Source organism: Mizuhopecten yessoensis, unplaced genomic scaffold, assembly GCF_002113885.1.
Source record: "Mizuhopecten yessoensis strain PY_sf001 unplaced genomic scaffold, ASM211388v2 scaffold4999.3, whole genome shotgun sequence".
NCBI lineage: Eukaryota > Metazoa > Mollusca > Bivalvia > Pectinida > Pectinidae > Mizuhopecten > Mizuhopecten yessoensis.
In genome coordinates this window covers 1,130,910-1,158,665 of record NW_018405829.1, presented here as the reverse complement: position 1 = coordinate 1,158,665, position 27,756 = coordinate 1,130,910, and the positions used below count along the sequence as shown (strand labels likewise).

The 27,756-nt window shown below is 36.6% G+C and overlaps 1 protein-coding gene across 1 annotated transcript in view; it reads left to right on the top strand.

Moving 5' to 3' along the window:
• The window catches only part of LOC110450139, a 32,133-nt gene extending 7,487 nt beyond the window's left edge, over nucleotides 1–24,646 (top strand). The window contains exons 11-39 of the mRNA XM_021497422.1: nucleotides 313–405; nucleotides 1,108–1,197; nucleotides 2,088–2,174; nucleotides 2,485–2,770; nucleotides 3,174–3,279; nucleotides 3,837–3,978; nucleotides 4,435–4,539; nucleotides 5,164–5,349; nucleotides 6,227–6,375; nucleotides 6,567–6,690; nucleotides 7,175–7,259; nucleotides 8,242–8,327; nucleotides 9,025–9,141; nucleotides 9,267–9,513; nucleotides 9,966–10,206; nucleotides 10,665–10,817; nucleotides 10,990–11,181; nucleotides 11,609–11,832; nucleotides 12,223–12,293; nucleotides 12,818–12,971; nucleotides 13,313–13,572; nucleotides 14,578–14,737; nucleotides 15,164–15,838; nucleotides 16,078–16,323; nucleotides 16,612–16,748; nucleotides 17,087–17,176; nucleotides 17,483–17,632; nucleotides 18,251–18,436; nucleotides 18,997–24,646. Of these exons, the coding sequence (XP_021353097.1) occupies nucleotides 313–405; nucleotides 1,108–1,197; nucleotides 2,088–2,174; nucleotides 2,485–2,770; nucleotides 3,174–3,279; nucleotides 3,837–3,978; nucleotides 4,435–4,539; nucleotides 5,164–5,349; nucleotides 6,227–6,375; nucleotides 6,567–6,690; nucleotides 7,175–7,259; nucleotides 8,242–8,327; nucleotides 9,025–9,141; nucleotides 9,267–9,513; nucleotides 9,966–10,206; nucleotides 10,665–10,817; nucleotides 10,990–11,181; nucleotides 11,609–11,832; nucleotides 12,223–12,293; nucleotides 12,818–12,971; nucleotides 13,313–13,572; nucleotides 14,578–14,737; nucleotides 15,164–15,838; nucleotides 16,078–16,323; nucleotides 16,612–16,748; nucleotides 17,087–17,176; nucleotides 17,483–17,632; nucleotides 18,251–18,436; nucleotides 18,997–19,077 (4,923 nt within the window). The 3' untranslated portion in view covers nucleotides 19,078–24,646. The remainder of the gene's footprint in view (nucleotides 1–312; nucleotides 406–1,107; nucleotides 1,198–2,087; nucleotides 2,175–2,484; nucleotides 2,771–3,173; nucleotides 3,280–3,836; nucleotides 3,979–4,434; nucleotides 4,540–5,163; nucleotides 5,350–6,226; nucleotides 6,376–6,566; nucleotides 6,691–7,174; nucleotides 7,260–8,241; nucleotides 8,328–9,024; nucleotides 9,142–9,266; nucleotides 9,514–9,965; nucleotides 10,207–10,664; nucleotides 10,818–10,989; nucleotides 11,182–11,608; nucleotides 11,833–12,222; nucleotides 12,294–12,817; nucleotides 12,972–13,312; nucleotides 13,573–14,577; nucleotides 14,738–15,163; nucleotides 15,839–16,077; nucleotides 16,324–16,611; nucleotides 16,749–17,086; nucleotides 17,177–17,482; nucleotides 17,633–18,250; nucleotides 18,437–18,996) is intronic.
• The last annotated feature ends 3,110 nt before the right edge of the window (nucleotides 24,647–27,756 follow it).

Genomic DNA, 27,756 nt, shown 5'->3' with positions numbered 1-27,756 from the left:
CCCCCCACCTAATTAAAGAGAGAGAAAATCTTCTGATGCTATCTTCTCCATTCTAAGATGCTGTTTACTGTTACTGGTTTTTTTCCATGAATAGGTAATAAAAAAAACATCTTTAACCATACACTGTATATTTGTAAAATAGGATTCTCCAAAAAAAAAAAAATGTTTCAGTACCTATTTTTCAAAGCAAATATTAGGTTTTCACGCAAACATTTTCATAAGGGATCTATGTAATGAGTTTGGGAAGCTTTCGGATAACAATTAAGTATGGAACATATAGGTAGATACAAGAGAGATGGTTTCATGTTACAGATCAACTACGCCATGCAGGGACAGAAGGAAACCATCTCCATCACAGCCATCTTATCCATGAGCGAGGAAGAGCTCTACACCACCCATCAGCTGGTGAGGCTAACTTTCAATGTCTGGAAAACAAAACTTATATTCAGACATACAATACAGAAATATATTTGGATTGGAACATATGCTTATTTTGCTGGAGTTTCCAAACATGTGACTAATAAATGTCCAAAGGTCTGACACAAGGTAAAGTTCCCAACACCAACACACCAGGAATCTAACACTGTCAAATAACCTAGATCTTACCTTACAGCCAAACTGGTTTGTCAAATGCCCCTCACTGCCGATTTGGACTCTCAGATATCAAACTAATTAAAAACTATAGGGTTGTCCAGTTTTTTCTCACTTCCAACCTGGGTTGTCCAATATTTCTCACTTTTAACAGGGGTTGTCAATGTGATCTGACTGCCACTGCAGGCTATCACATTTTCCTCACTACAAATTTCGGCTGTCCAATGGTGATCACTTCCAATTGGAAACGTGGTAGCACACTTTGGGGGAGATTTGTTAACATCGTGCTTGGTCCCTTTGTTAAGCCAGTGATTCTCCAAGTGGACAGCTGGGGTTAGTTTCTGATGCTAACTTAGAATTATCTCTTGCCAATGACAGAACCCCTTGCAACTCGTCACTGGAACTTTGTAGGGGAAGAGTAGGCTATGGCTGCTAGATGGCATGTACACTACTACAAAGGTTGCTAAGGAACAGTCATTCTCTCTTGTTAACTAGGATCTTGTTTTGATTTTTTAGGCTGAGAAAGAAATATCCCAGCTGAAAGCCACCCTATCAAGCCTCAAATCCAAGATAGCAACCATTGAGGAGGTCAAGATCAAAGAGGAGGTAAGCGTTTATTGCTGTATATACAAACAGTTGCATACCACTATTTTATCAAAGGAGAGGTTATCACTTAAAAGGTTTTGTGAACTATCAAAATTTTATTTATTTGGAAAAAATATTCACACAGCAAATCTTTACCAGTAAATACAAAAAAGGAAGCATATTTTCATATGTTAACAACAACAAAAAAACATCTCGGACATATACAGTGACTATGATATACTTTATTTGTTAACATGCTAGAGAGCAAATTAAAAGAGGATGTTCACAAGGTATTGTTTCAAATAAATGTCAAGTACCTGGTATATGCCATTTTTTGAGAATATTTACATGGTTGTTACAGAAAGATATGAACTTTGAAAAACAGTCACTCTAATATTTATAACATTTGTTTGATGTTCTGGTAGAAGGGAGAACTAATTTAGAATGTTATTTCTCTCTTCCTGTTTTAGAATGTTATATCTTACTTCCTGTTTTAGAATGTTTATTTCTCACTTCTTGTTTTAGAATGTTATTTCTCAATTCCTGTTTTAGAATGTCTATTTCTCACTTCCTGTTTTAGAATGTTATATCTCACTTCCTGTTTTAGAATGTTAATTTCTCACTTCTTGTTTTAGAATGTTTTTTCTCAATTCCTGTTTTAGAATGTCTATTTCTCACTTCCTGTTTTAGAATGTTTATATCTCACTTCCTGTTTTAGAATGTTATTTCTCACTTCCTGTTTTAGAATGTTTATACCTCACTTCCTGTTTTAGAATGTTATTTCTCACTTCCTGTTTTAGAATGTTATTTCTCTCTTCCTGTTTTAGAATGTTTATTTCTCACTTTCTGTTTTAGAATGTTTATTTCTCACTTCCTGTTTTAGAATGTTTATTTCTCACTTCCTGTTTTAGAATGAGGGAGCTAACTACCGCATGAGTCATATCCAGGAATTCTCATTCGACCACAAATTGGTTGGCAGGAAAGGACTTAGACTTAAGGTGAGTGTCTACCATCAGACCTCAATTTTACAGTGACGTTTCCATTGCAGGGGTTCTGGGTACTGTTTCATAAAGAAAAGTAACTTTCAAATTATCTTAAAAGTAATGGATTCATATATGAGCCAAACTTTCACTAAAGCTTAATTATTCTAAGTTGTTTAACAAGGACGATGAACAATGTTGTTTGAAAAATGTATTGGATTGAACCTGAACATGTCATTGTGATATCACTGGTGTGTTGTCTTTGATCTTATGTGTCAAATTGTGATATCATCGACCCAGCATCAGGATCCTGTAATACATATTACAGGTTTATGAAAATGGATTCTATGGAGAGGGGCAGCAGTTCTTTTTCAACATTGCTGATGCTTTGAAAGGAACAGGATCAGATAAGGACGGGCGAAAACGTCAATTACAACGTCTCCTTGATGACCTGTCAACCAATCGTGTCTTCAGTAACCCCGTTAATCCCAAACTGACCCCTGTGGCTCGTCGCATGTTTGACAGATATGGAAATGAAATAAAGGACATCCTGAAGCTTGAATATGACCAGGAAATCTGGGTGTCGTTTGGGGAACCCTTTATAACACCATTCTGTAAGTACATCAGTATCCCATTTGATTGATTTTTCGTAATGAATTTTAAGCAGAAATTCTGATCAGTTTGTTGTCAGGGGCCATTTTCTATTCTTAAACATTTTGTTTTAGTTTAGATTTTAATATTATGAAAACAGCAATTATAACAAATTTATCCTGACAGTGTGTCATTGTGCTGAGGAATAAGATTATGTGGTCATTTGTGTGTATGTAATTAAATTGCCAAAATGAAATTATCATTAGTTCGTACTCTCCATTTTGACATGCAGTTGCTAAAACTTTGCATGTAAAGCTTATATAAACAAATTTAGCTCATAGCTATTAACTCATGAATTTGAGGATTTCATAGAGTCTGTTTAGTCCAAACCAGCCCTGCTGACTGACTGTAACTCTCTGGTTTCAGTTTATTGTCTCCAAGCCACCTTTGACAGAGCCAAAGGCTATGACCTTGGAGACGTCAATGGAATCTCCAGGGAGGCTAATCTTGAATCTCTGGATCAATTTAAAAGGTAAGATACAAAACAGAAATTAAATACTGTGGTGAAAAGTTCACAAGAAGAATCAAAGATTTACCGTGTCTGCAATACCTGTTATAATCTTTATTCATTTCCAGCCAATGATTGATCATTTTGATAGGTTTTTAAGTGAGAAATAACACAGAATTAAGGTTGGAGAAGACAAGGAGACAGAATAATCAGGGGTCCTATTAAAACATAATTGTTACTAAACTGATCTGTAATATGTTGACAATCCAAATGTGAAAATAACAAAAAAGGAACGGGCTACAAGACTGTTAGGTATGATGCAACTACCAAAATTAAAGGACAAAGTGTTCCGCAGAGAGCATTATTTCTACCGACACTGCCCTTTGAGAATTTAGAAATTTGTTTTCGTTACATTTTTACAACTGCAGTGAAATATTTGCAAAGTTTAGAAAGAAATATAAACATGGTCAGAATCATATGGGAATATTATTTTAAACCAGATATGAAACAGATTAAGTGGCTATGATCTTGAATCACATATGATGTTGTTGACTGAGAAATACAAATTTTTGTTTGGACAGCCATCATGACTTCGAGACACATATTGGTTTCCCTAGTGATGGCTACGAGAAGGTGAAAGACCCAAATGTGGCACTGCACATTAAAGATGACCTAATGCCATTGTCAGAACTAGGTCAAGGCGGTCACTACATGCAGGCCAAGGTACGTATTATAATATATACAACCAAGGTAATATCTTCCTGTAATTACCTACTTGGAACCAATTTGTACAGCACTGCAAATATTAAAAACTCCTCCTCTTAAAAGATAAACTTACATGCAAGTTTTAGGCATCGTAATATTTTGATGTGTTTAATTTTTTGGAACATTCACTCTGTTGCAGTGCCAAATAAATCAAAATAACACCATGTCAAAAATATCCCAAAGTATGGTGGTACAGTGTAGATAACAATACAGTGGAAAATAACTCATAAAAGCTAATTGTAGATTGATCACTGCTAAGCCTCTATCAAGAAAGTAGCTTTATTGACTTGATATTTCATTATCTTAATCACACATACTGCAAATATAGTATATATAGTGCTGTTCAGTATTGAGAAAGCCATAGAGATGTATTATGCCCGATTGTAAAGGACTGTTTACTGCCTCGTTTTACAGAAGGACAAGAGTATTGTGTTATATCCTGAGGCTGCCATCACCCAAAAGGTCAAGAAGGATAAGACCTTGTGGCCAATGGAGGCTCAAGTCTGGGTCATCTCTAAGGTAATGCTTCTAAATATAGCCAATTATCTGGTCTAAATATAGCCAAAATATAGCCAATTATCTGATCTAAATATAGCCAAAATATAGCCAATTATCTGATCTAAATATAGCCAATTATCTGATCAATCTTTAGGGAAGTAGGTGGTTTTTGTGAAATAGCAATATATTTCTTATTATCATTTCATTTGACACACAAATATTAAATGCAAAGCTATTGGTAATTGCTAAGGTTATGAGTTAGTTTTTAAGTCCAGAGAATATCACTACATGTATTGTGTTTTTGCTGAACAAGGAATGGTATATAGTCAAAGAAATCAAAGAAAATCTAAACATATTTTTTCTTCAAACATTGTCACCTTCTTATATCATGTAAGAAGGCAGACATGTTTAAAGCATCTGTATCAGTAAAGTACTTGATCATGAACTGTACATTGTTTTTCTGTACTCTGTCACACCATGTGGTCACTCTTGCACCGCACCATGTGGCTTTGGGTGGTGAAGGTCAGAAAAGCCTTTTAAAACTTGAACGTAACTCGGATTCTTTCCATTGCTTCATCTTGAAAAACTTGCTGTTCATACTCTATACTGACTTCTATAATTAACATGTACCCCATTCTGTTACAGCGTGGCTACATCTACAGCAAGGGTATGCCCACTCTGTGCCTGGCTGTGTCCGACACCCGAGTCGAGTTTAACATCTCCGAAAAGGAGGGTACATCGTCCGGCTTTGTCATCAACATGCAGAAAGCTACTAGTGGTAACATCTATCAACAATGGAAGTTTAACCCTGATGCTACCATCTCCAACCTGGTATGTTAATATATATATATACATAATCTTACACTGTTATAGGAAAAGTCATTTTTTTCTGTTCCTCACGGTCATATACCCATATGTCCTGATGCCAGAGTTACCCATAGCAGCCAACCAGATAGAGCATATCCTGGTATCTGAGCAGTATCACCCATATCATCAGAGTCTATTCAGGGATGTGAACAAACCTACACATGTATTGTATATAGCCCTCCATATAAAGCATATATATATAAGTATCATTGCTTATCTACCCACAGACCAAGACCATGATCGTGTATTTAAGTTTAATTTCCCATAGAACCAGAGTTTTTCTGTGAACCTAGCAGTTACCAATAGAACCAGAGATTTCAAGTTACCCATAGAACCAGAGTTTTTCTGTGAACCTAGCAGTTACCCATAGAACCAGAGTTTTTCTGGGAACCTAGCAGATACCCATAGAACCAGAGTTTTTCTGTGAACCTAGCAGTTACCCATAGAACCAGAGTTTTACTGTGAACGTAGCAGTTACCCATAGAACCAGAGTTTTACTGTGAACCTAGCAGTTACCCATAGAACCAGAGTTTTTCCTTGTAACAGGTAGTCACACACAGAACTATAGTTTTAATTTGTCACTTTTCGGAATTGTTGCCTATAGATTCTGATACCAAGGGGCTAAAATACAGTGTGTATATGCTGTGCCCTAGCCTAATGACCTTATATCAGCTCCACTATAAGAGTAAGTGTTTGTTTTCTGGTTCAAATATACCATTTCACAATAATTTACCAAGTTGAACCAAGAAACTATTTTTCACAAGATGGTATGTCACTGAGGGCAAACAAAACTTGTCCTACTTTCTATAAATGTATGACTTCAAGTTTTGTTTTTGAACAGGCTCACCCTGACCTGGTCATCACCTACACCGGCCACAAGATGGGAGATGAGGAAGCATATGTACCTATTGAGGGTGTGTCCCCAGGGGTGAGAGTGTATCTGGTGCTCATGGACAAACTCACTTCACGCAAAGAAGCTGGCTTTCAGAGGTAGGAGCCAAGATGGAATTTGTTGGAAAAACAAACATCAGCTTTACACTAGAAGTGGTATATTTTTACAGAAAAAATATTCCTGTTTATGTTGTTTTTTTACATTTCATTTGATAAATGACATATGACATAAAGACATGTTGTCCCAACTATAATGCAAGTATTTCAGATGTCAGTATTTTTTGTTGCAGATTTGCGCTGAAGCAAGAGCGTTTTGACAACCTAGGCCAGTGGAAGTTCAATGAGGCAACCAACCAGGAATGGAACAAGCAGGCCTACTCCTGGCCAGCCCGTGAGGATGGCTCTCTCAACGAGGTCAGTACCTAGGAGCTGACACGGCGAGGGAAAGATATCATATACCAAATGTAGATCATTGTTTTGTGTAATGATTGTTGAAGAAGGTTTACGGATATACTCTAGTGCATTGAGAAATAATTTTGTGTCTGCAGTGATGCATGTACATGTGCAATATTTGATTATGACAGCCTCCTACCATAAACCAACTACTGTTTGCTACTGATATGGTTGGCAGTATGAACAGGGTTGATTCAGGAATCGTAGGGGACTGTTGACATTTTAAAGGACGCAAACTATTACCTGATGCATTTACACCATATAATTGGTAAGGGGTTGCTCAATTGTAGATTATACTGTGGCAAAAAATGATCACAATAGGCGTATACCAGGAGCTGAATAAGGGAAACAGACTTGGTAGTTGAAACTGTCCTATTTTAAATGTTTCCGTATAGGACCATGAATGCTCACATCAAGATAACATGTCCTGTTATATATTCTGTAGGACTACGATTGGCCGATGGAAGGATATATCATACCTAATGCACCTCCGCTTCACAAGAGTTCAGGAAAAAACAACTTATCAGGAAGTATGTACATGTTGTTTCAATAGGGTACTTCCTTATTATCCCCCTTTACTTCCTAGTACAGCCTAGTACAGCCTACACATGTTACAGTAACATAGGAACAGTCAGTCATTTAAGTATTGCAATGGAGTACATCCTCTGAAGTTTTCTGCACGAGGTAAAGAAAAGTCTACAATGCTAAGTAGCCTTTTACAGTATACTTCCTATTCCGTCTTTGCGCATTGGAGAGTTATCTTCTCTTGGGAGCAGGTATTGATTGTTACGTCATTGGTCTGTGTGAGAAAATTATGTCGTTTTCTCAAAAATTGATAACGTTACTCTCACAAACAAGTGACGTAACAATCAATACCTGCTCCCAAGAGCAGATAACTCTGCAATACCCAAAGACGGAATAGTAATTACGTACCACTGTCAAAAACTGTAACGAAGCATTAATCAATGGAAACTGTTTTTTGTGGCATGACTAAAGCTAACATAAATTATTTGTGAAAAGGAAAGCCATACCTTGTTTATATCCATATATATACTTGTTCTTAACTGCACTGCAGTTATGTCCGAAACTAAATTAAGGGGAGGGTACTTTTTGTATATACAAAAAACCACTGGAGTCTCTAGTGTTTTACCTGCTGTTGAACAGGGATCGTTACTAGTAAATGTAAACTGCTGACTTAAACACCATGTATCTTAATTTATTGTCTCAAGCTTCAGGTTTTATTGAAATTGAATAATAATAAAAAAGGATTAGATTTAAAAGTAGTCTCCACCTCTCCTCCTAATTGGGCTCTATCAGATTAACACACTATATATACAGTGTATTCATTCCTCTTGCCTTTCCCACTGTTTGTTGTCATCTTATTGGTTGATGTAAAAATAAATCTCAGCTCTACATTTGGTTTCTCTTTACTTCCTCTATTTTTTGTTATCTATGACTTTTACTGTATACTGTTTAAATTCACCTCAAATAACAAGAACTTATCATTATCAGTGACCCCTCTGCGTTTGATGTGCCTGAAGAATGGAGAACAGGATGTACGCAAGGCCATTCCAGTGGTGGGGCCAAATCTCACCAATGTAAGTACAGAGTGTAAAACTGGGAATCAACTACTGACTTCAGAAATGCTCGCAAAAATAAAAACTCCTAATACTCGTTTCATAAAATCTCATATGAAATGAAAACAAAGTTAAGATACTTTTTATCACATAACTCAGAAAACTTACATTTTGACAGGTTTTAAAGCCAAAATGAAGAGGGCTTAATCAAACGGAGACAGCCATTTTGTTGCGCCATTCACACTTTGTCTTATGACGTCACGCCATTGTCCATATTATGACGTCACAATTGATTTCTGACTAGCACAGCCAATGAAAAACGCTCCAGTGTATATAACACTAGTGACATATGTAAAAATATTACACGGGCGAATTAACTGGATAACAGGCCAACTATGTGATAAATTGTTTTCTGGTATGACGTGTAAACCTAATGTACTATACATATTCTTCAATGCTCTGCAAAGAAACACATAGTTTATAGGGTTTGTACAGGAAAAAATTTCGGTCATTCTTTATGGATTCGCATGGAAGAGAAACAGGTTTTGTTTTGCACATACAGTTCATATTAATTTATTGTGACAAGTAAAAAGACAAGTATTCTACGGCATGGTATTTCAAGTGACTGACCATCAACTCAGGCTTCACAGAGTCTTGTTTCTAGTATTTTTAATGTTACATTATTTTTGTATGTTTGAAGTTACCGAATTATTTACAGATGGTGAAGGATCTACGATCTGAAAAGGGAGATAAATCTCAACAGAAAGGAAGCCAGGAGGCTCAGCCCGAGGACGAAGAGGTGTCCCATGGGAAGGAGGAATTGGAACTTGCCATGGTAGATGACTCTTAATCAAAATAATCCATCAGTATTATATTTCATTAATTTTTTCCCCTTTGATATTAGTTCAGGAAAGGGAGATAATCATGCTCTTCCCTCACATTATATTTTGTTTTATTCAGTTCCTTGACCATTGTACAAGTCTGCTGGACATGCCGTTTGCTGCCCGCCGACTGTTTGACCAGCATGGTAATGAGCACTTCAGTCTGACCCGCCTGAAGCGTGATGACGTTGTGTACGTGTCATGTGGAGAGGCATGGTCTGACCCTAAAATGACCAAGGCTGAGCAACAACGCCGATTCCTTCTGTCTCAATTGTCCCAGGACGTGGCCAAGATTCGCCAATACTGTGCTCTCCGCAACCCAGAGAGTAAGTAACAAGACAGATAAATTATTTACAATTTGGTGCTTTCTGTGTTGTTCCAAATTGAATTGAACCATATTATATATATATATATAAAACAGATGCTTTTCATCATAAGTATTTTCTATGTCAATATTTTAATTTTGTTTCTGGCAAACACTTTTTTCATTTTCCTGTCTTTCTGAGAGGTGTAGCAGATGTTTTATAACAAGGATTTATGAAATAGAGGAAAAGTAGATTAAGGTGCTTTGATATGCTATCAAATTTTCCAGAGTATCAATTTTTCCAAATTTAGAAATGTGGTAATTCCCAAAATACCTGCCAAAAAAAAACAAGCACTAGGGTTGAATTATTTGTAAATTTTTTTACTGAAAGTATTACGATGAAATTGTTTGTGAACATATAGGTATGTATGGTAATTGTTTGTTCTTATTTCTTCTGATTCCTCTACCCTACAGACTATGTGATGGAGGTGGAGGGCAACCTGGTCCCCGGTAACCGCATCAACGTCAACCAACTGTGGCAGTCGGGGATGGATGACCAGGATGATGATGATAAGTTTGACACCAGAAGTCGCTCATCCAAGGCATCTAAAGCTCCCAGTAAAGCCTCCAAGGCGCACTCATCCAAGGCTGGGTCAGAGGTCGGCAGTCATGTGACAGATGATGAGCTCCGGTCATCTGGAGATTTCGGTGGGCAGTGAGTATACAGGAGATTTTAACATCATTTTTCTCTTTTTTATTTTAATAGAAATATTGGTGCAGTACATAGATAACTGGTTTAACTGTATCTTGTGGTACATGTACCAGGCTGACAAAGGTATTTACTGTGAGGCTACAATTTGCCACTACATACAGAATAATACTGAAATTGAATGTAATAAAAGTCACCATATATGGTGGTATGTACTCTGGTATATGGTGAAATTCATGTAATCTGCTGTTTTAAAAGTATTATGTAGAAATCTTTGAAATTGATGATTTTCTGTCTCCTTTATGAGTTTGTCAAATGGACAGCCAATTCTGCTGTACATTTTTTGACAGCTCAAATACGGAATTTCAATATAAGATACTTGAACTGTCAGAAATCATACGATTAGATACTCGAACTAGCAGAGCTGATAATACATACATATAAATGAATACTATCTAACCCAGGACTGCACACGAGATTGCCCACGAAAGGTCCGAACAACGCCTTAACCAGCTCAAGTGGCCATGGGAACGACTGGTCAATGTAGAGAATGGTAACCTTGACAACGATCCTGAGGCCAATAAATACACTGACCGAGAGATGTATGAGCGCTACAAGTAAGTGTTCTTAATCAAATGTGCTGCTTTTTTTCTCAAAAATTCACTAATGTTCATTATTCACACCATCAGAGCCTCATCGACCTTTGACAGTTTATTAACCAACATCAAGCATGCAATTAACACTGGATATATTTTTACTAAACATTGACATTTTATTGTCTTTTTAAAGGCCAGCTCCAAACCCTAAAATCTCAAGAGATACCCTACAGCGATTTGTGTTTGAGGATGGTTACCTTGCGTGTCAGGCAAATAGGAACCTTGTATTAGGGGTTCAAGAACAGGAGGGGCGCATCAGTCAAGTGACGATTGTCAAACGTCGCCCTGACGACATCTATCAGCGCTTTGTTATAAAAGAAAATGGGTAAGCTGAATTCTGTTTATTGACTTATAAAAGAGTTGGTTTTCAAAACAAAACAAAAAAAACATGTTGGTGTCCCTTAGCTCTGACTTCAACACCTTTGTGTGCTGTGGACCGCTGAAGAATTTACCCTGTTATAGACAGAAACTGGTGACAGGTACTATGTATATTGGAAATATTTTACCCCTTCTTTTTTCTCTGAGTTCAACTATTGATAAGGCACTGATCTACTATATTATATCTGACAACTCTGCCTTACTGGTTTATAATGACTGTATTATTTACATGTATAGATATATGGCATTTGTACGGATGGATGAGTTTATATGCAGGGTGTTTGTGCATTACTATAAAGAATCAGATAATTTCTGAAGCAAAAATAGCCCTATTGTTTTTCAACAATAAAGCACTTTCTAATTTTATCTTTCAGAGAGATTCGGGCGAAGCATGGACAGAGGACCGTGTTGACCGTTTCACTTCCAGCCAATGAACCTTTCTCAGAAGACGAGGAAGGGCGTACACTGACTTACTCTGGATGTGCAGTCACGATTCAGCAACGCAAAACCAATATGTACGGAAAGTCTCACCAGCGGTGGCATTACGATGCCGAGACTGGACACATACACGCCTTCAAAACCAATCGCTATGACAAAGGTAAAAATAATATGAAAAGTATTCAGAGTCTCAAAAACATGATATTGTGGTAAGCTTTAAGAAGAATTTCAAAATCTTGTCTATAGAGGATACGGTATTATCACTTTATTTTTGTGAGAGATTGATCTTTGTGTTAATTCATGAAAAGACTCTTTCCTAAGTTGAACTCTTTGTTTCATGAAATATGTACTAACTATCGATATTGAAATAGCATCCTCCCAATCATCAAATCAAGTATTCACAAATAAAAATAGGCAGACTAAATTTATTTAATCACTGTGTCAGATAAATAGAAGTGAGAGCATATTTCTTTCACTGATAATTAAGTATAATTTGATTGCAAAATATCATAGTAACCAATAATTTAAATTTGTTGTTACCTGTTTATAGAGATAACGGCCGCTAACAAAGCCGATGTGTGTTCCTACTCCATTGCACAGGAGACCGAGATTGATCAGCCAGTAAGTAGATCTCATGTTACAGAAGTGTGTCTTCGTTCTTGCTGAGAGGTGTAGCTACGTTGGAAAATTGAACTTTTACTTTGTTCCATTAGCTGCAAGTATTCTTGAAGGACTGGAATCATTGAAAAAAGATTTTGTATCATGACAGGATAGATTGTCACAGATTATGTCCAGGTTCATAGGGTTTTGCTTTTTTCTTGTTATTCATAAACAATCCCCATAAGCAATTAAACCATTCTTTTGTTTGTACAAAAACAAATGTTTGTATTGGGGGGAAAAAATTAAAGGAAAATTGTATTTTGAATTCTTACAAGTCTTACATTTTTTAAAGAATCAAATTTTAAATGTAAAGGAATTAAATAATTCCAAATTAGAAGGAATGATCTTTAAAAATACTGTGCTTGAGAAAATGTACAATACCTATATATACGTAGCACAAATGGAAAATTTCCCGTAAAAGGATTTTTTTTTGTTATATCATTATTCATTTGAACTGAAATGATGTTTTGTAATGATTTGTATAGGGCTATGTGGCTGAAGTTCCCATGGCAACTCCTACAGACCGTCAGCACATCAAAGAGATTCGAGTGTGTACGTCATGTGCTCGTGCCATGAGAGGACGCTACAAACTACAGAAGATTCGTGAGAACACAGAGTTCTCGTGTGCGATGGGACAAGGTAGGACATTTCAACATAAAAACAGATATTATACACATTTATCCAGCAGGCTTTATTACAGATTGCGCACCAACATTAAAATTTTAACAATAGAATTGTTTTCTCATAAAACCATTTTTTCCATATCATATAAGAGGCTACATTCCTTATGAGTCTTATTGCTAAGAACTGATATTGATTCCAATAAATAAAACTATCTTGGTGCACACTTGGTGTCAATTTGAATATCATGTTTTTTATGAGACACAAAAAGATCAGGAGCATTTGGTGAGAGACTACCAGGAGGTCATCATCGTTCTTTTGAAACAAGGAAACTTAATATTTTCTTGCTACGTTTTCAGCTAAGAGGCTTAAACTACAGCAAATTGGGAGTTTCCGTGTGTTGAATGGAAAAGTTGACCTGTCTGAACATGAGGCAGAACTTACGTTGGAAAATTGGGAAGACACGTTAACTAAACTCCGAGAGGAGACGAGTGTTCGCACCATCGCCAAGGAGATATCAGTTGCCAAGACACCGATCTCAATGAAAATAATGGCATACAAAAATGGAGAGGGTCGATTACATCAGGGCAAGCTCATTTGTGGTTCCAGTATAGAGGGGGTAAGTTGATGTACCAATATTTGCTCCTGATAATTAGTCGTTTTGCTCCTTTCATTATTGGCAGAGTTGTTTTAATTTTTTCATGCTTTAAAGTTTAGTGGTTATGAGGCGTTGCTCTCATCATGGCTTCTCTAGGGGTGTTCACAACCAGAGTCTAGTTGCTTCTCTGGAGACATTTTCAGAGTCTAGCTGCTCACTTCTCTGGGCTGTGTAGGTGCTTCTCTGAAGACATTTTCAGAGTCTAGCTGCTTCTCTCAATACCCCCGGAGTCTAGCGTATTAAATATATGGTAGTAAAATTGTTGAAGTGAGTAGCCCCTGATGCGCCAAATGTATTACTGTATGTAAATATGTTGCTAACAAGAGTAATAAACAGGTTAACTGTTTCTTGTGTGTTAGTTGTATATAAAACCTACATTAGAGTTGATTGAGGTCTGCATCTGTGAGAGACATGTTTGAATCCAGATAATTACAGTGAATTAAAATAAATCCCTTACTTGTTCTGTTACACTCAAACTTAAGACTGAAATACTCAAGTCAGACCTAAACTTACAGTTCTAGTTGTATGTGTCTCAAATGGAAGGAATAAGCTAGCTAACCTTTTTGTATTGCTTGGTTTCTATGGAAACACCATTTTTGTGAATGGTTCTAATCGACAAAAACTACACCTGTTGGAAAGATGCCTTACCAGAACTAGTTTTCTGTCAGGTCAAGAGAGTTTTACAGCTTTTGAAACACAGAGTTCTGCAAAATCCTAGTTTGACTCTGGTTGTTGAAAGTAACCTGTGTTGGATCTCTAAACAGAGTCTTAAAACAGTTAAATAGACTTTTTTTTATCATTGATTAACTCCCTTGGGAAAAGCATAAAAATGTCCAGATCTAATATAATGGTATCTATTTTTAGAGAAATAAAATATAAATCAAGAATCTTTCGGAGCAAAGGCACCACCAGTGACTGATCTTTTCAAATATTGGTGCCTTAACTAGTGAAGTTTTCTGGTTTCAGATCCTGGGACAGTGCACATACAAACTTGGCATGGCCAACGCAGCACAGAAGATCTTTACAGAGGATGGGACTCTGGTACTGGAGATCGATGATCTCAAGGACTGGGCTGTCAACAACTACACCTCACTCATGGCCGACCAGCTGCAGAGGATTATGGCAGGTAAAGTTCTAGCGAATGTTCAGTACAAAATAAATAACCTTTAAAATAAGTTTTGATTGATTAGAGATAGTCAGTTAGTCCTCCATAGGGTCTGTTTGAAAAATTAGCATGACGGGTTTGGTGCGCACTTCAATCAATGTTTTCCTGCATACCTGAGCATGTCCACATACTCTCCATATCTGGATGGAGAGGTTGTTTATTTATTGATCTCTGCCACATGGCCGATAAAAATGTCAGTTATATCAGACTAGTAATGCAAAGGTAGTTGATAACTCATTCAATTTTAGTTTCTGCATGTGTATGATTTGTTTTTGCATTGTTGATGTTTTTGAAGTCATCACATATAACATAAAAAAATGAACAAAATATGCCTTGTTATAGCCGATTATAATCCATCTTAAGATGTTTCATAATTCTGAAATACAGAAACTGATGGAAAAGAAGGACAAGATGAAGGGAATGAAGAAGAAGAAACACAGCAACCTCCACAGAGAACCATTAAAGATAAACAACCAGATACTCTTCAGGAGGAGGAGGAAGAGGAGGAGGAGGAGGAAATTAAAACCATCACCCTCCGAACCAAGATACAGAGTGGGATCAACTACACTTACACCAAGCTCAGCGATCACAACTTCCAACTGAGACAAGACAGACATCTGGTGTTCCAGGTGCGTGCTTGTAATGATGCACACATTGCGTTAATGCAGGAAGATTCGGATGAAAAAGACAAGAAAATGTATGAAGTTGTCATTGGCACCAACAATAACGCTAAATCTTCCATCCGTAACAAAAAGGAAGGAGTTAATAGGGTAGAATATGACGGACGACTTCTGGATGGTGGGTCATTTAGGAAGTTTCTGATCACTTGGGAAGATGGTGTGATAAGTTTGTACAATGAGAAGGACGAGGAGTGGCAGACGGTCATGTCCTGGAAAGATCCATCACCATTTCCCATCAATTATATTGGGGTTTCTACATCCATACTGGCGTCTGGTGTCTGGATCATTGACTGTCCTGAAAACAAAAAGGGAGGACAGGAGCGAGGAGAAGGAGAGGGCCAGGATAGTCCCAGTAATGGCGCCCTCTACACGGAAACAGCAGGTCAGACTTGTCCACAATTATATAAACCATTGTTATATTCTCAACTGCTTGCCATGTTTTGTATCTTTTATTGTGTATCATTTGTAGTGGGTATACTTGCACCAGTAGTTACAAATTACTTACAAACAAATTCTGATAATTTGAATATAATAATACTATTTCTAAACTGATACAATTTTCCTTCAAACTTCAACATACAAGATGTAATTATTGATATCATATATATTTTTGTGTAACAGAAGGTGACCAGCAGGAATCGGACAAAGTGAATCGTGAACGGCAGAAACTGCTCAACCAGGTCACTGTGCCATCGGAGGATGTGATTCTGCGCTACCCAATCGAGGTATGGGTCTCCAGTGGCAAAGAGTTCATCCCTCCTGAGAAGGTTGAATCCAAGATGGAGAGCCAGGTGAAGAAAAGAGCATTCAGGTCAACAGTGTCCTTGGAGCTTGATATTGAAAAACACATCCTCCGGAACATGCGTGGTAGGCGTTGTCTTCTGAAATGTCTGCTTGTCTCTCAAATCTGTTTGTCAGTGTACAGCAAGTTACCCAATATCTTCTATATTTATTTGACATTCTTGCAATAAATTGTTTGCTTTTTTTCAACAAAAATGGAGTGTCACAATTCTTTTAGCAAATATTCTATAATTGGTCTGTACTAAGGATCTTTCCCTGAAAAAACAGTCTCAGTTTTCAGTCATTCTGTTTTAGATTTAGTATAATGTTTTCCGTTGAGATTCATTTTTGACTGCTTACACTTTGTCCTCACAGCACGGAGGATAGATGACATGAGTCCAGGAAAGTACCGATCAACTCGCAGTACTCAACATCCTGTGGTCATTGAGGGTCACTGGCAGGATGTCACCGTGGAAGAACAGATGAAGCATGACACAGTCCATAAACTAGAGGTAACCATAGTAACATACTTTGATAACCATGGCGACACTGTCAATCATTTAGAAGTAACCATAGCAACACACAGTCCACACAATAGCAACTGACAATGTTAATACGCTAGAAGTAACCATAGCAGCTGTCACCATCCGTAATCTATAGGTAACCATAGCAACTAATGCTGTCCTTAAACTAGGGAACCATAGCAACAGATCATGTCCAGACTAGAGATTGTCAAAGGAAAAGGCACAGTCAATAAAGAGATCTACTTATGATACCATTATTCTACAGTAATTTTATGGCTAGTGTTTTATGATATCGTACATAAATTTTAACTTCTTCTCTTTTACAGACACATTTAGCTGAAGTGAAAAACAACCAAAAAGAGAAAGCAAAGTCGTTGGTGAACATCGGTGGTCGTCTTTACAGACAGCCTAACACTGTAAGTGACAGAGGTCATACAGAGGTCACATGGGTTGGTCACCTTGTTCTGTGTACCTACCATGTAATATTGAAAACTGTGAATGTACATGTATGTAGTACTTAAATTCCTAACAGGTCTTTATAAATCTCCTTCCAAAACTATTTGCCAAATCCCTTTGAAATGTTTCATATCTCCCCCTAAATTGAGCATGTGATATCTCAATCAGCCCACTAGTCAACATTGTAATATTTCCAACTTATTCTATAATTCAGTATTCCAAATATGATGTGATATTTTATGTCAGGAATTTTACTTTTATTGCAGAAACGAGTGTTGGTGTTTCCTAATGGGGAAAGTGTAGAGCGGGCAACCTATGTCTGGGGTGATACATTAGAACAGATATTGGACAGTGCCAAATTGAGGCTTGGAATGTGGCAGCCTGCCAAGTATCTGTACAATATGGAAGGCAGACTCGTATGTATATTTCACTTTTAAAATTTCAGAGATTGTTATATCATGCACTACACTGTCTATTTCCTTCTGGAATTACACTAAGTTTGGAACGGATTTTCAAAACACAAATATCTTGAGGAGGGGGAAGGGAAAAAGCCTTCTATTTAATTAAAGGGAAAAAACATACTTGGCCTATCAATATTTGATTTTATGCTTAAATATTTTACAAAGCAGATGTTATGTGATATGTTTAAAAAGCATGACATATTAAGAAAAAGGAAGAACCACTGATTTAAGTCATTTCTACAGATGTGTTCCTTATAATAGACATCTTGTGGTGTATTTTGTATAATAACTGTTGTTCTAAAATATATCTGAACATAACGGTAAAAAAAAGAAATTAGGATTTCCCGAGTTTGAATAAGGCTGATCCTACTGATCCTAGACTTTGCCAGTGTTGCTTTCCATGAATTGTCAAAATGAAATGCTAATTCAAAGTTTCAAAATGAGATATGCCTATCTTGCCAGGGGAAGTAACTCTACGCAAGAAACACCCCTTTATGTCGCTATATAAGATCGAACACCTGTACACATGTAAAAAATCACCTCTTACTTTAATAACCTTGCTTGTCTTTACAGATGCTGAAGTTTGATGATATAAACCGAGACGAATTGTTATGTGTGTCGGGTGGGAAATCATTTGTCCGTTCACAGTCCTTCACTGTTGGAATTGAAATCAAGGCCAACTGGGCACGTGCACGCAAAGAGTACGGTCCTGAGGGGACTGATTTTGTTGTTGAGGCACAACCAAACCCTACAGTCTATGTGAGTATAGATACACTGCTCCCAAGGTTTTTATGCCCTCACAATGTAGTGGAGGTGGTGTTAAATATTTGCCATTTTTGTCTGACTGTTTGTACATACATCTGTACAACATCTTCCTTAGACTTTGTGTAAAGCTCCGTTACTTCCATACTGAAGTCTAACAGTTATCACGCTTCATAAATTGATACATTGTCAGGAGTAGTACCCCACCAATAAATCAAACATCAGTCACTGTGACCTATATTTTCACTGACTGTGGTTGGACTTTGGGTTAAGCTCCATTTCCATGAGTATCGGAGAAAGTAAGATGTACTATTGTATGGGACAACTTAAGCCTTATTTCAGTATTCCTCTTCGAGTTACTGAAACTACAGATTTGCATGGCAAGTTAAGGAATAGAAAACAGGATTTATACTAGGTCGCCTAATCTCCGAAACATTTGTGCAAGAGATATACTGTTTAAACCAATGAATATTTCAGCTGAATCATAGATATAAAACAGAAACAGCTCCAGTGGCGCCACATCACACATTCTATAACATTGGTGCTCTTCTTTACAGGTTGACCCGTTTGGTCCACCGGAGCTGGCCATGCCTCTAAAGGCAGACAATAAAAATGCAGCACCAGTCCAGCCCAAGTAGTTGCCTTGCACACTCATCACAAAGAAGTACTTTTGTCCTTGATGTGTTAGAAATTTGGTGCTTGAAACCTGCTAAATGATTTTGTACTATGTAGACATTGTATAGGGGATATAGATGTGTAGATCCATCCACTCTGACCCTGGGGCATTGAGTGAGGTTAATGAAAGCTTGATAGACGTAGACTGAACAAATACAGGATAAGTATTAAAGTGTTCTGTACAGTTCTATAAGAGACAGAAAATATTGTTAATCAGGAAATGCTTGTGAGTGTAATATATATATATGAACGGTTGCCAACCATATGCCATATATGTCCAAATAAGCTTGCCAATAAATGTCACATCACTTTCTCTTTAGAAGTGATTTTGCAAATTTTATGTCTAACCCTTTATTTGGACATATATGGTACGTCGGATTGTCTGGGGCTAAAATGCTTTATCCACAGCAATATTTCGTTTTGTAAATTTAACCATATTTAGTCTCATCAGATAAAAGATAGGAATTAGGTTTTTTGGTAATTTTATTGTATAAATAGTCAGTAGTGTGAGGAGCATAATCTTATAAAAGAGTAAATATACTATATATGTACATACATGTACCACTGACTTAAATGGGAAAACATGCAATGGTAAAGACAGGTACCGTATTTGGTCTAAAAGTTACCCTGGGTCGCCTAATAGTTATCCTTGGCACTTATTGATAGAGAAAAAAAATGAATGGTTGCAGAACCTTCAAAAATTCTCAAATAAATAGCCATAATGAACATTTATTTTTGATTGTCAGTAATTTCTGATGAAAGGATAGGATGCTCAAACTGGGGCACTTGCAAGGTCAAATATGGTTCTTCTGAAACTGCATTTGGCAATTCATAAAGTTTTCTGTCAAATGTAATACAGGTTTAAAGATTTGTACAACCTAGTCATAGAACTTACCAGTATAAAGGTTTCCTCTGAGATATCCTAGGTAGTTCAAGTAGAATATATCTGTGGCACAAATAAAAAACGTAGATGAAAATAGCTATAGGCTATGTTGCACATCCAGAGGAGGAAATACATTTGTATGTACATATTTATTTTAAATTTATTTTATAACTTATGAAATAATCTTGTCATTCTTGATTTTAATGTAGAATAAACCTGTTTTATATTTTTTTTTCTGAGGTATATACTGGTATCTATATATTGAACATATTTTTACAAACTTTTTTTTTCAAGAATTGATATTTTGTGATTCCTTTTATTTTCTTAGATTATTAAATCACTATTTTGTTTTAGAGCTTCAATTACAAATATAGATGATAGAATTTTTTTAATTAATATTTTTTAATTAGCCCTTTTGAATTTTGAAACTATTGTGATATGCTATTACCTGTTATGGTAAGGTAAGGGTCTGATGTTACCTGGTAAAGGAAGGCTGTGTTGTTTAAAAGGGTAAATTGTATATTTTTTGCATACTGTATATGTAACCGTTGTTGTATTTTTGCAAACTGTGATATTGCAAACTTGTTAAACCGTTGTTTTTTTTTTATATAAATACAAGTAGTATATACATATGATCTGTCTGTTAGCTTTACTTCCCTAACCATTCGGGTGTAAGGTTGTACCCACTTTATAGAAATCCTATTTTCTGTAATGAATTAAACCACTGGCCTGGCAAGTAATACATGTTTTATAATATTTCCCTTTTAAACGAATATATGTATTGGAAGTAGTCATTCTTTAAAGCTTGAATAAATTCAAATTAAATAATATTTTTTTCATCATTACACCTCAAAACCTGTATGCTTGCCCAAAGTTTACCAGCTTTGTTATATAGAAAGTTTGTGATAATTTATAAAGTTTTGGATATGAATGTAGCACATTTTGCTGAAGTCATAAACAAGCTTAGCATGCACTTATATGTCATGAACATTATGTATGAGCTGGGAATGCCTGCCATTAGTTAAACAACCATTTCATTGTCCATTTATTTCTCTACCTTTTTTTTTACCCAATATTTACAATGATGTGGATGAGCCTCTTAATATGGAGTAATTGTTCAGTTGTCTAGCATAGTTTATTTAAAAGCAATGAAAACAAAGTGTACAGGTACAGTGGGGTTTCACCACATACTTTATATGTAGGGATTGAACCAATTAATGGCTCTGTGGTAAATATATTTGTAACTGATTTGTGTTCATACCAGCCTGACTAAAAATTCTATTTTTTCCATATATTTCCATTAGGAAAATGACCTGTCAATCATTTGATTGAGATGATTTTCAAAGAATTACTGTGTTTTAGGTGTGTATTTTCAATGAAATTATGTTGATGCTATATAGTACTCCAACAATCTTATTCACTTGAGCGTTTGATTCAGAGCCAGACAAAGTGTTATTCAAGGTTGACGGTTAAACATCATATTGATAAGTACAAAAATGGAGGCGTAACCAAATCTTGTGACACTAATCTCGTTTATAGTGCTATGAACCTAACATCAGATTTATTGGTGTATATAGTGAACATTCCACATCTCATTATGGTGGATAATATTCTTTTCTTTCATGTTAGATTTTGTAAGCGCAAAACGTTGGTGTTTCATAATACACACATCACTTCATTGCTGCCTCATTACCATGCGTATGATTTCGCTTACATGTAGTAGCCATGTATAAAGTCATATCTTTCCTAAAAAAATGTATATAAAACATGCATATAGTGTACCCTGTTAATGTGTATATATATAGTGTGTAGTACACTGTTGTACATGTTCCAGTCATGAATATTCTTGAATTGATGAATATTTATATGGCATTATAATGAATATTCAAACATGCTATGAATATTCGTGACTTTTATTAGTATGTCTATTTTTGTACTTTTATCTCAAAATGTTAGGATGAAATATTATGAATACACATACAAGCTGAACGCATTCCAGTTATGAAACAAAATATTCAGTGACAATTTGTTAAGATTTTTCATGGAATTAACAATTTGTCAGGTTGAAAATATATATTTTTCGGAATGTTATTGAGTTATTATAATAAATATTGATGATAGAATGAGGTTATAGCAGGCGACTATGAGTTGTTTTTTTATTACCAATTGCTCTATAGTCGATCAACTAGAGGGATTTTACACTACTTATTCTATATATCAATATTACCGTCCAACAACAAAATTGATGTTCAGGAAAACAAATGTGGAGGTTGTTACGTGATAATGTCAGTCTACACTAACAGGTTGTCACTGGGTAGTGATTTTTGTATGTTGTTTGATGTGCCTGTTTTGATGTTTAACACATTTTTTAATTTGTCTTAACCTTCGACAATTTTCAATAACCTTGTGACATTTGATGTGTGTGTATACGTGTGGGCATGCTCATCAAACAGACCTTCTCCCTCTGGTGAAGTAACACACACTGACTGCGGTTCACTCATGTCAGTATATTATGGTAAAATATCACGACGATGAGTAAATTTTGAAGAAAGTAAAGACAAAACTACAGAAGGAAAGTTATTTATTTCGTTCAAAATTTGTTTCCATCTGAGTGAGAATCTGTGGTATCTAGTGTTGAGATAGTAAGAAAAATGTGTGATTATTTTTTATTGTTTTACCATATAATGAGGGTATATTGGTGAAGTTTTCATATCGGCTTCAATTTGTTCTAAATCATTTGATTTCTCAATTTTTGAGATCGTGAATGAAACATCCAATAGTTTTCACAATTCTTGCATCACTTCATTGTAATCGCTGTGTCATCCAAGAAAACAAATACAGAAAATTGATATTTGATTTATTATATTATTGTAGATATTGTACAAAAAAAATTTTGCTTGTCCTCTTTTGAATGTAATTTGTATTAGTTTTATCTTCTGACAACTGGGCAAGCATTTCAATTGTAAAATGTAGTCTGGATCTTTAAAACGTTAGTTGGCTAATTCGTTCAGAGTTTCACAAAGACTAAGAAACCAAATTGAGCAGGACAGTGTGTTTTGATTTGTTGGATAATTTGTCACAGTATGAAACAAGGCTATATAGATCAGTTCCGTCCAAACATTTACTGACATTCTACTTGTATTTACATTATTTTACACATTTAACTTTTGTTAATTTTTAATTTACATTAATCAAATGATTCAAAATATTCTTAAAATCATGAAATATTGTATTTTGTACTCTTTTACAGTACATTTATTAAATTACCTTTCAAGCAGTTCGTGTATATTCAGCGAAATGATTAAACCCTGACCTGGTGATCAGTTTACATAACATCTGATTAATGATTCAGACCTTTGTTTTGAATACAGTTTGGCAGGTATGTGCCTCAGTTGACTGTGTTGATGAATATGTGTGATCGTCGACGCCACAAATTCCAGAGCATCTCTGTAAACATGAACATGTCTGACTAACATTAATACATGTATCAGCTGTTGTTCAAAGCCGGGTCAGTGAACCGTTTTAGTTCCTTTTGTTACTACCTGGAGATTTCTCTCAGATTTTACCATTCCATTTGTTGAGTAAGCCTATTTTGTCCAGTTCTTTACAGGACCCTGACGCTCGCTGACAGGCTTCAGAGTTCATATTCCTCGTCTACCAACCATCATTCTTATACACTACGCATGCACAAAAACTTTTCTTTTGGTAATTGTTGAACAATAAAATATTCTTAAATAAGTTAATGGAAAACCATTACCAAGCTTCCACGACTTTATTATGGTGAATGGTTTCCCCCAGACGGGTTTCTCTGGACCCCACTTTTTAATAAAAAAAAAAATCAATTACAATTAAATGAAAATATGCAGCTCACATTTTTGATTTGTTGAATAATAAAACATTAACTGTTTTGATACCTTGATATTATTAACACATCAATTTATTAATATTTGATACACAAAATATGTAAAAATGTCACGAAAAGGACACAAAACTATCATGTGACTAACACAGAGAATGTGAATCGTGGTATCAACACTAATAAACAAGCTTCACTTTCATCAAAAAATTATAAATAATGTCTCATCAAAATGAAGTTCAGTATCATGAAGGTGTAACGAGATCACCAGACACTATTTCCCTTGTTACATAACACATGTTCTTCATTATACCATGTAATTTAAATTAGTTGTCTTCAGTCTCAAAGAAAACCTAAGTGAGTAACCCAGAGATAATATATTCAATCAGATCATGCTTTCAAAGAATTTACAACTAATAGAACTAGCAGGTCTTTTTAGAGCAAGTTTTTTTTCTTTTCCCTGCTTTAAAATATATTTTTTTTATCAAACATCATGTCAACTTCCAGACCACCTTCAACTGTTGATGGAATGTTTGCATATTTAATGAGGTTGGTGCCACTTCCTCAGTCCTGATATGTTGATGCTTAACAGACAGGTAGATCTTACCACAAATGCAAGCACATCAAAACAGAGATCATTAATTCCCCAAATTTGCTTTTAAACTTCATATTAAACTTTTTTATAGCTTTAATTAATTGTTTTCTACTTGATGACATGCTCCTGCTTTGTAGGGAAACTAAACCATAGGTTTGTTAACAATGTTTCAATGAAATAAAGCTTTATAGAAAGAAACTTGTAGCATTGTTTTTAATCTTGTTAGAGGTCATCAACCCAAATGTGTAGTAGTCACTGGAGGAAGTCAACATCAGTGTATCAGTCTCATCCTATACCGTCACTGGACGACAGAAACACCAGTGTAACAGTCACATCCTATACTGTCACTGGGGGACAGAAACACCAGTGTAACAGTCACATCCTATACCGTCACTGGACGACAGAAACACCAGTGTAACAGTCACATCCTATACTGTCACTGGGAGACAGAAACACCAGTGTAACAGTCACATCCTATACTGTCACTGGAGGACGTCAACACCAGTGTAACAGTCACATCCTATACTGTCACTGGGGGACAGAAACACCAGTGTAACAGTCACATCCTATACCGTCACTGGAGGACAGAAACACCAGTGTAACAGTCACATCCTATACCGTCACTGGGGGACAGAAACACCAGTGTAACAGTCACATCTTATACTGTCACTGGAGGACAGAAACACCAGTGTAACAGTCACATCCTATCCTGTCACTGGAGGACGTCAACACCAGTGTAACAGTCACATCCTATACTTTCACTGGGGGACAGAAACACCAGTGTAACAGTGACATCCAATACTGTCACTGGGGGACAGAAACATCACTGTAACAGTGACATCCAATACTGTCACTGGGGGACAGAAACACCAGTGTAACAGTCACATCCTATACCGTCACTGGAGGACAGAAACATCAGTGTAACAGTCACATCCTAAACTGTCACTGGAGGACAGAAACACTAGTGTAACAGTCACATCCTATACTGTCACTGGGGGACAGAAACACCAGTGTAACAGTCACATCCTATACCGTCACTGGAGGACAGAAACATCAGTGTAAAAGTCACATCCTATACTGTCACTGGAGGACAGAAACACTAGTGTAACAGTCACATCCTATACTGTCACTGGAGGACAGAAACACTAGTGTAACAGTCACATCCTATACTGTCACTGTGGGAAAGAAACACCAGTGTAACAGTCACATCCTATACTGTCACTGGAGGACAGAAACATCAGTGTAACAGTCACATCCTATACTGTCACTGGAGGACAGAAACACCAGTGTAAGACTCACATCCTATACCGTCACTGGAGGACAGAAACATCAGAGTAACAGTCACATCCTATACCGTCACTGGAGGACAGAAACATCAGTGTAACAGTCCCATCCTATACTGTCACTGGGGGACAGAAACACTAGTGTAACAGTCACATCCTATACTGTCCCTGGAGGACAGAAACACCAGTGTAAGACTCACATCCTATATCGTCACTGGAGGACAGAAACATCAGAGTAACAGCCACATCCTATACAGTCACTGGAGGACAGAAACATCAGTGTAACAGTCACATCCTATACTGTCACTGGGGGACAGAAACATCAGTGTAACAGTCACATACTATACTGTCACTGGAGGACAGAAAAACCAGTGTAACAGTCACATCCTATACTGTCACTGGAGGACAGAAACACCAGTGTAACAGTCACATCCTAAACTGTCACTGGAGGAAGTCAACACCAGTGTAACAGTGACATCCTATACTGTCACTGGGGGACAGAAACACCAGTGTAACAGTCACATCCTATACCGTCACTGGAGGACAGAAACATCAGTGTAACAGTCACATTCTATACTGTCACTGGAGGACAGAAACACCAGTGTAACAGTGACATTCTATACTGTCACTGGGGGACAGAAACACCAATGTAACAGTCACATCCTATACTGTCACCGGGGGACAGAAACACCAGTGTAATAGTCACATCCTATACTGTCACTGGAGGACAGAAACACCAGTGTAACAGTGACATACTATACTGTCACCGGGGGACAGAAACACCAGTGTAACAGTTACATTCTATACTGTCACTGGGGGACAGAAACACTAGGGTAACAGTCACATCCTATACTGTCACAGGGGGACAGAAACACCAGTGTAATAGTCACATCCTATACTCTCACTGGAGGACAGAAACACCAGTGTAAGAATCACATCCTATACTGTCACTGGGGGACAGAAACACCAGTGTAATATTCACATCCAATACCGTCACTGGAGGACAGAAACACCAGTGTAACAGTGACATCCTATACTGTCACTGGGGGACAGAAACACTAGTGTAACAGTCACATCCTATACTGTCACTGTGGGAAAGAAACACCAGTGTAACAGTCACATCCTATACTGTCACTGGAGGAAGTCAACACCAGTGTAACAGTGACATCCTATACTGTCACTGGAGGACAGAAACACCAGTGTAACAGTTACATCCTATACTGTCACTGGAGGAAGTCAACACCAGTGTAACAGTTACATCCTATACTGTCACTGGGGGACAGAAACACTAGTGTAACAGTCACATCCTATACTGTCACAGAGGAACGTCAACACTCGTGTAACAGTCACATGTACCATGGTACACAAAGATATGAAAATTCAAATCTTTGTGTACATGTACCATGTAAAAGTGTACCATGGTACATAAAGATTATAAACAGTTTTACAAAAACACTCTTTACTTTCACATGTATATGTACCAACAGCCGATATCAGCCGGCAAAAAGATATGAAAGCTTCTCTCCTTTTAGTACCGCGTTACACTTTTTTCATTTCTTTTTGTACCACCTATGGTACAAATAGATATGAAAAAAGTGTACCATGAATCACGCGTTACACTTTTTTCATATCTTTCTGTACCGTGGTACACTTTTGCGCGGTACAAAAAGATATGAAAGATTCTCTCCTTTTAGTACCGCGTTACACTTTTTCATTTCTTTTTGTACCACCTACGGTACAAATAGATATGAAAAAAGTGTACCACCAGAGCATTGGAATGTTGTTATCGGACACTATGACCAGAACTGACCCCGAATAGTGAAGCCCTAATTACAACGTCGAAACAAGTCGTAAAGTTCATTAATCACTTCTGATGATAAACAGAGTTAGTTGCAAATATGTCAGTATAGGGGTCCTTGGCAGGGTCTCCAAAAGGGATAAAGGACATCTGAATATTTTTGTCATTTCCCTTGTTTTGATAGATGTCCAGATTAAAAAAGAGTCGTACAACTAGCTCATCGTATT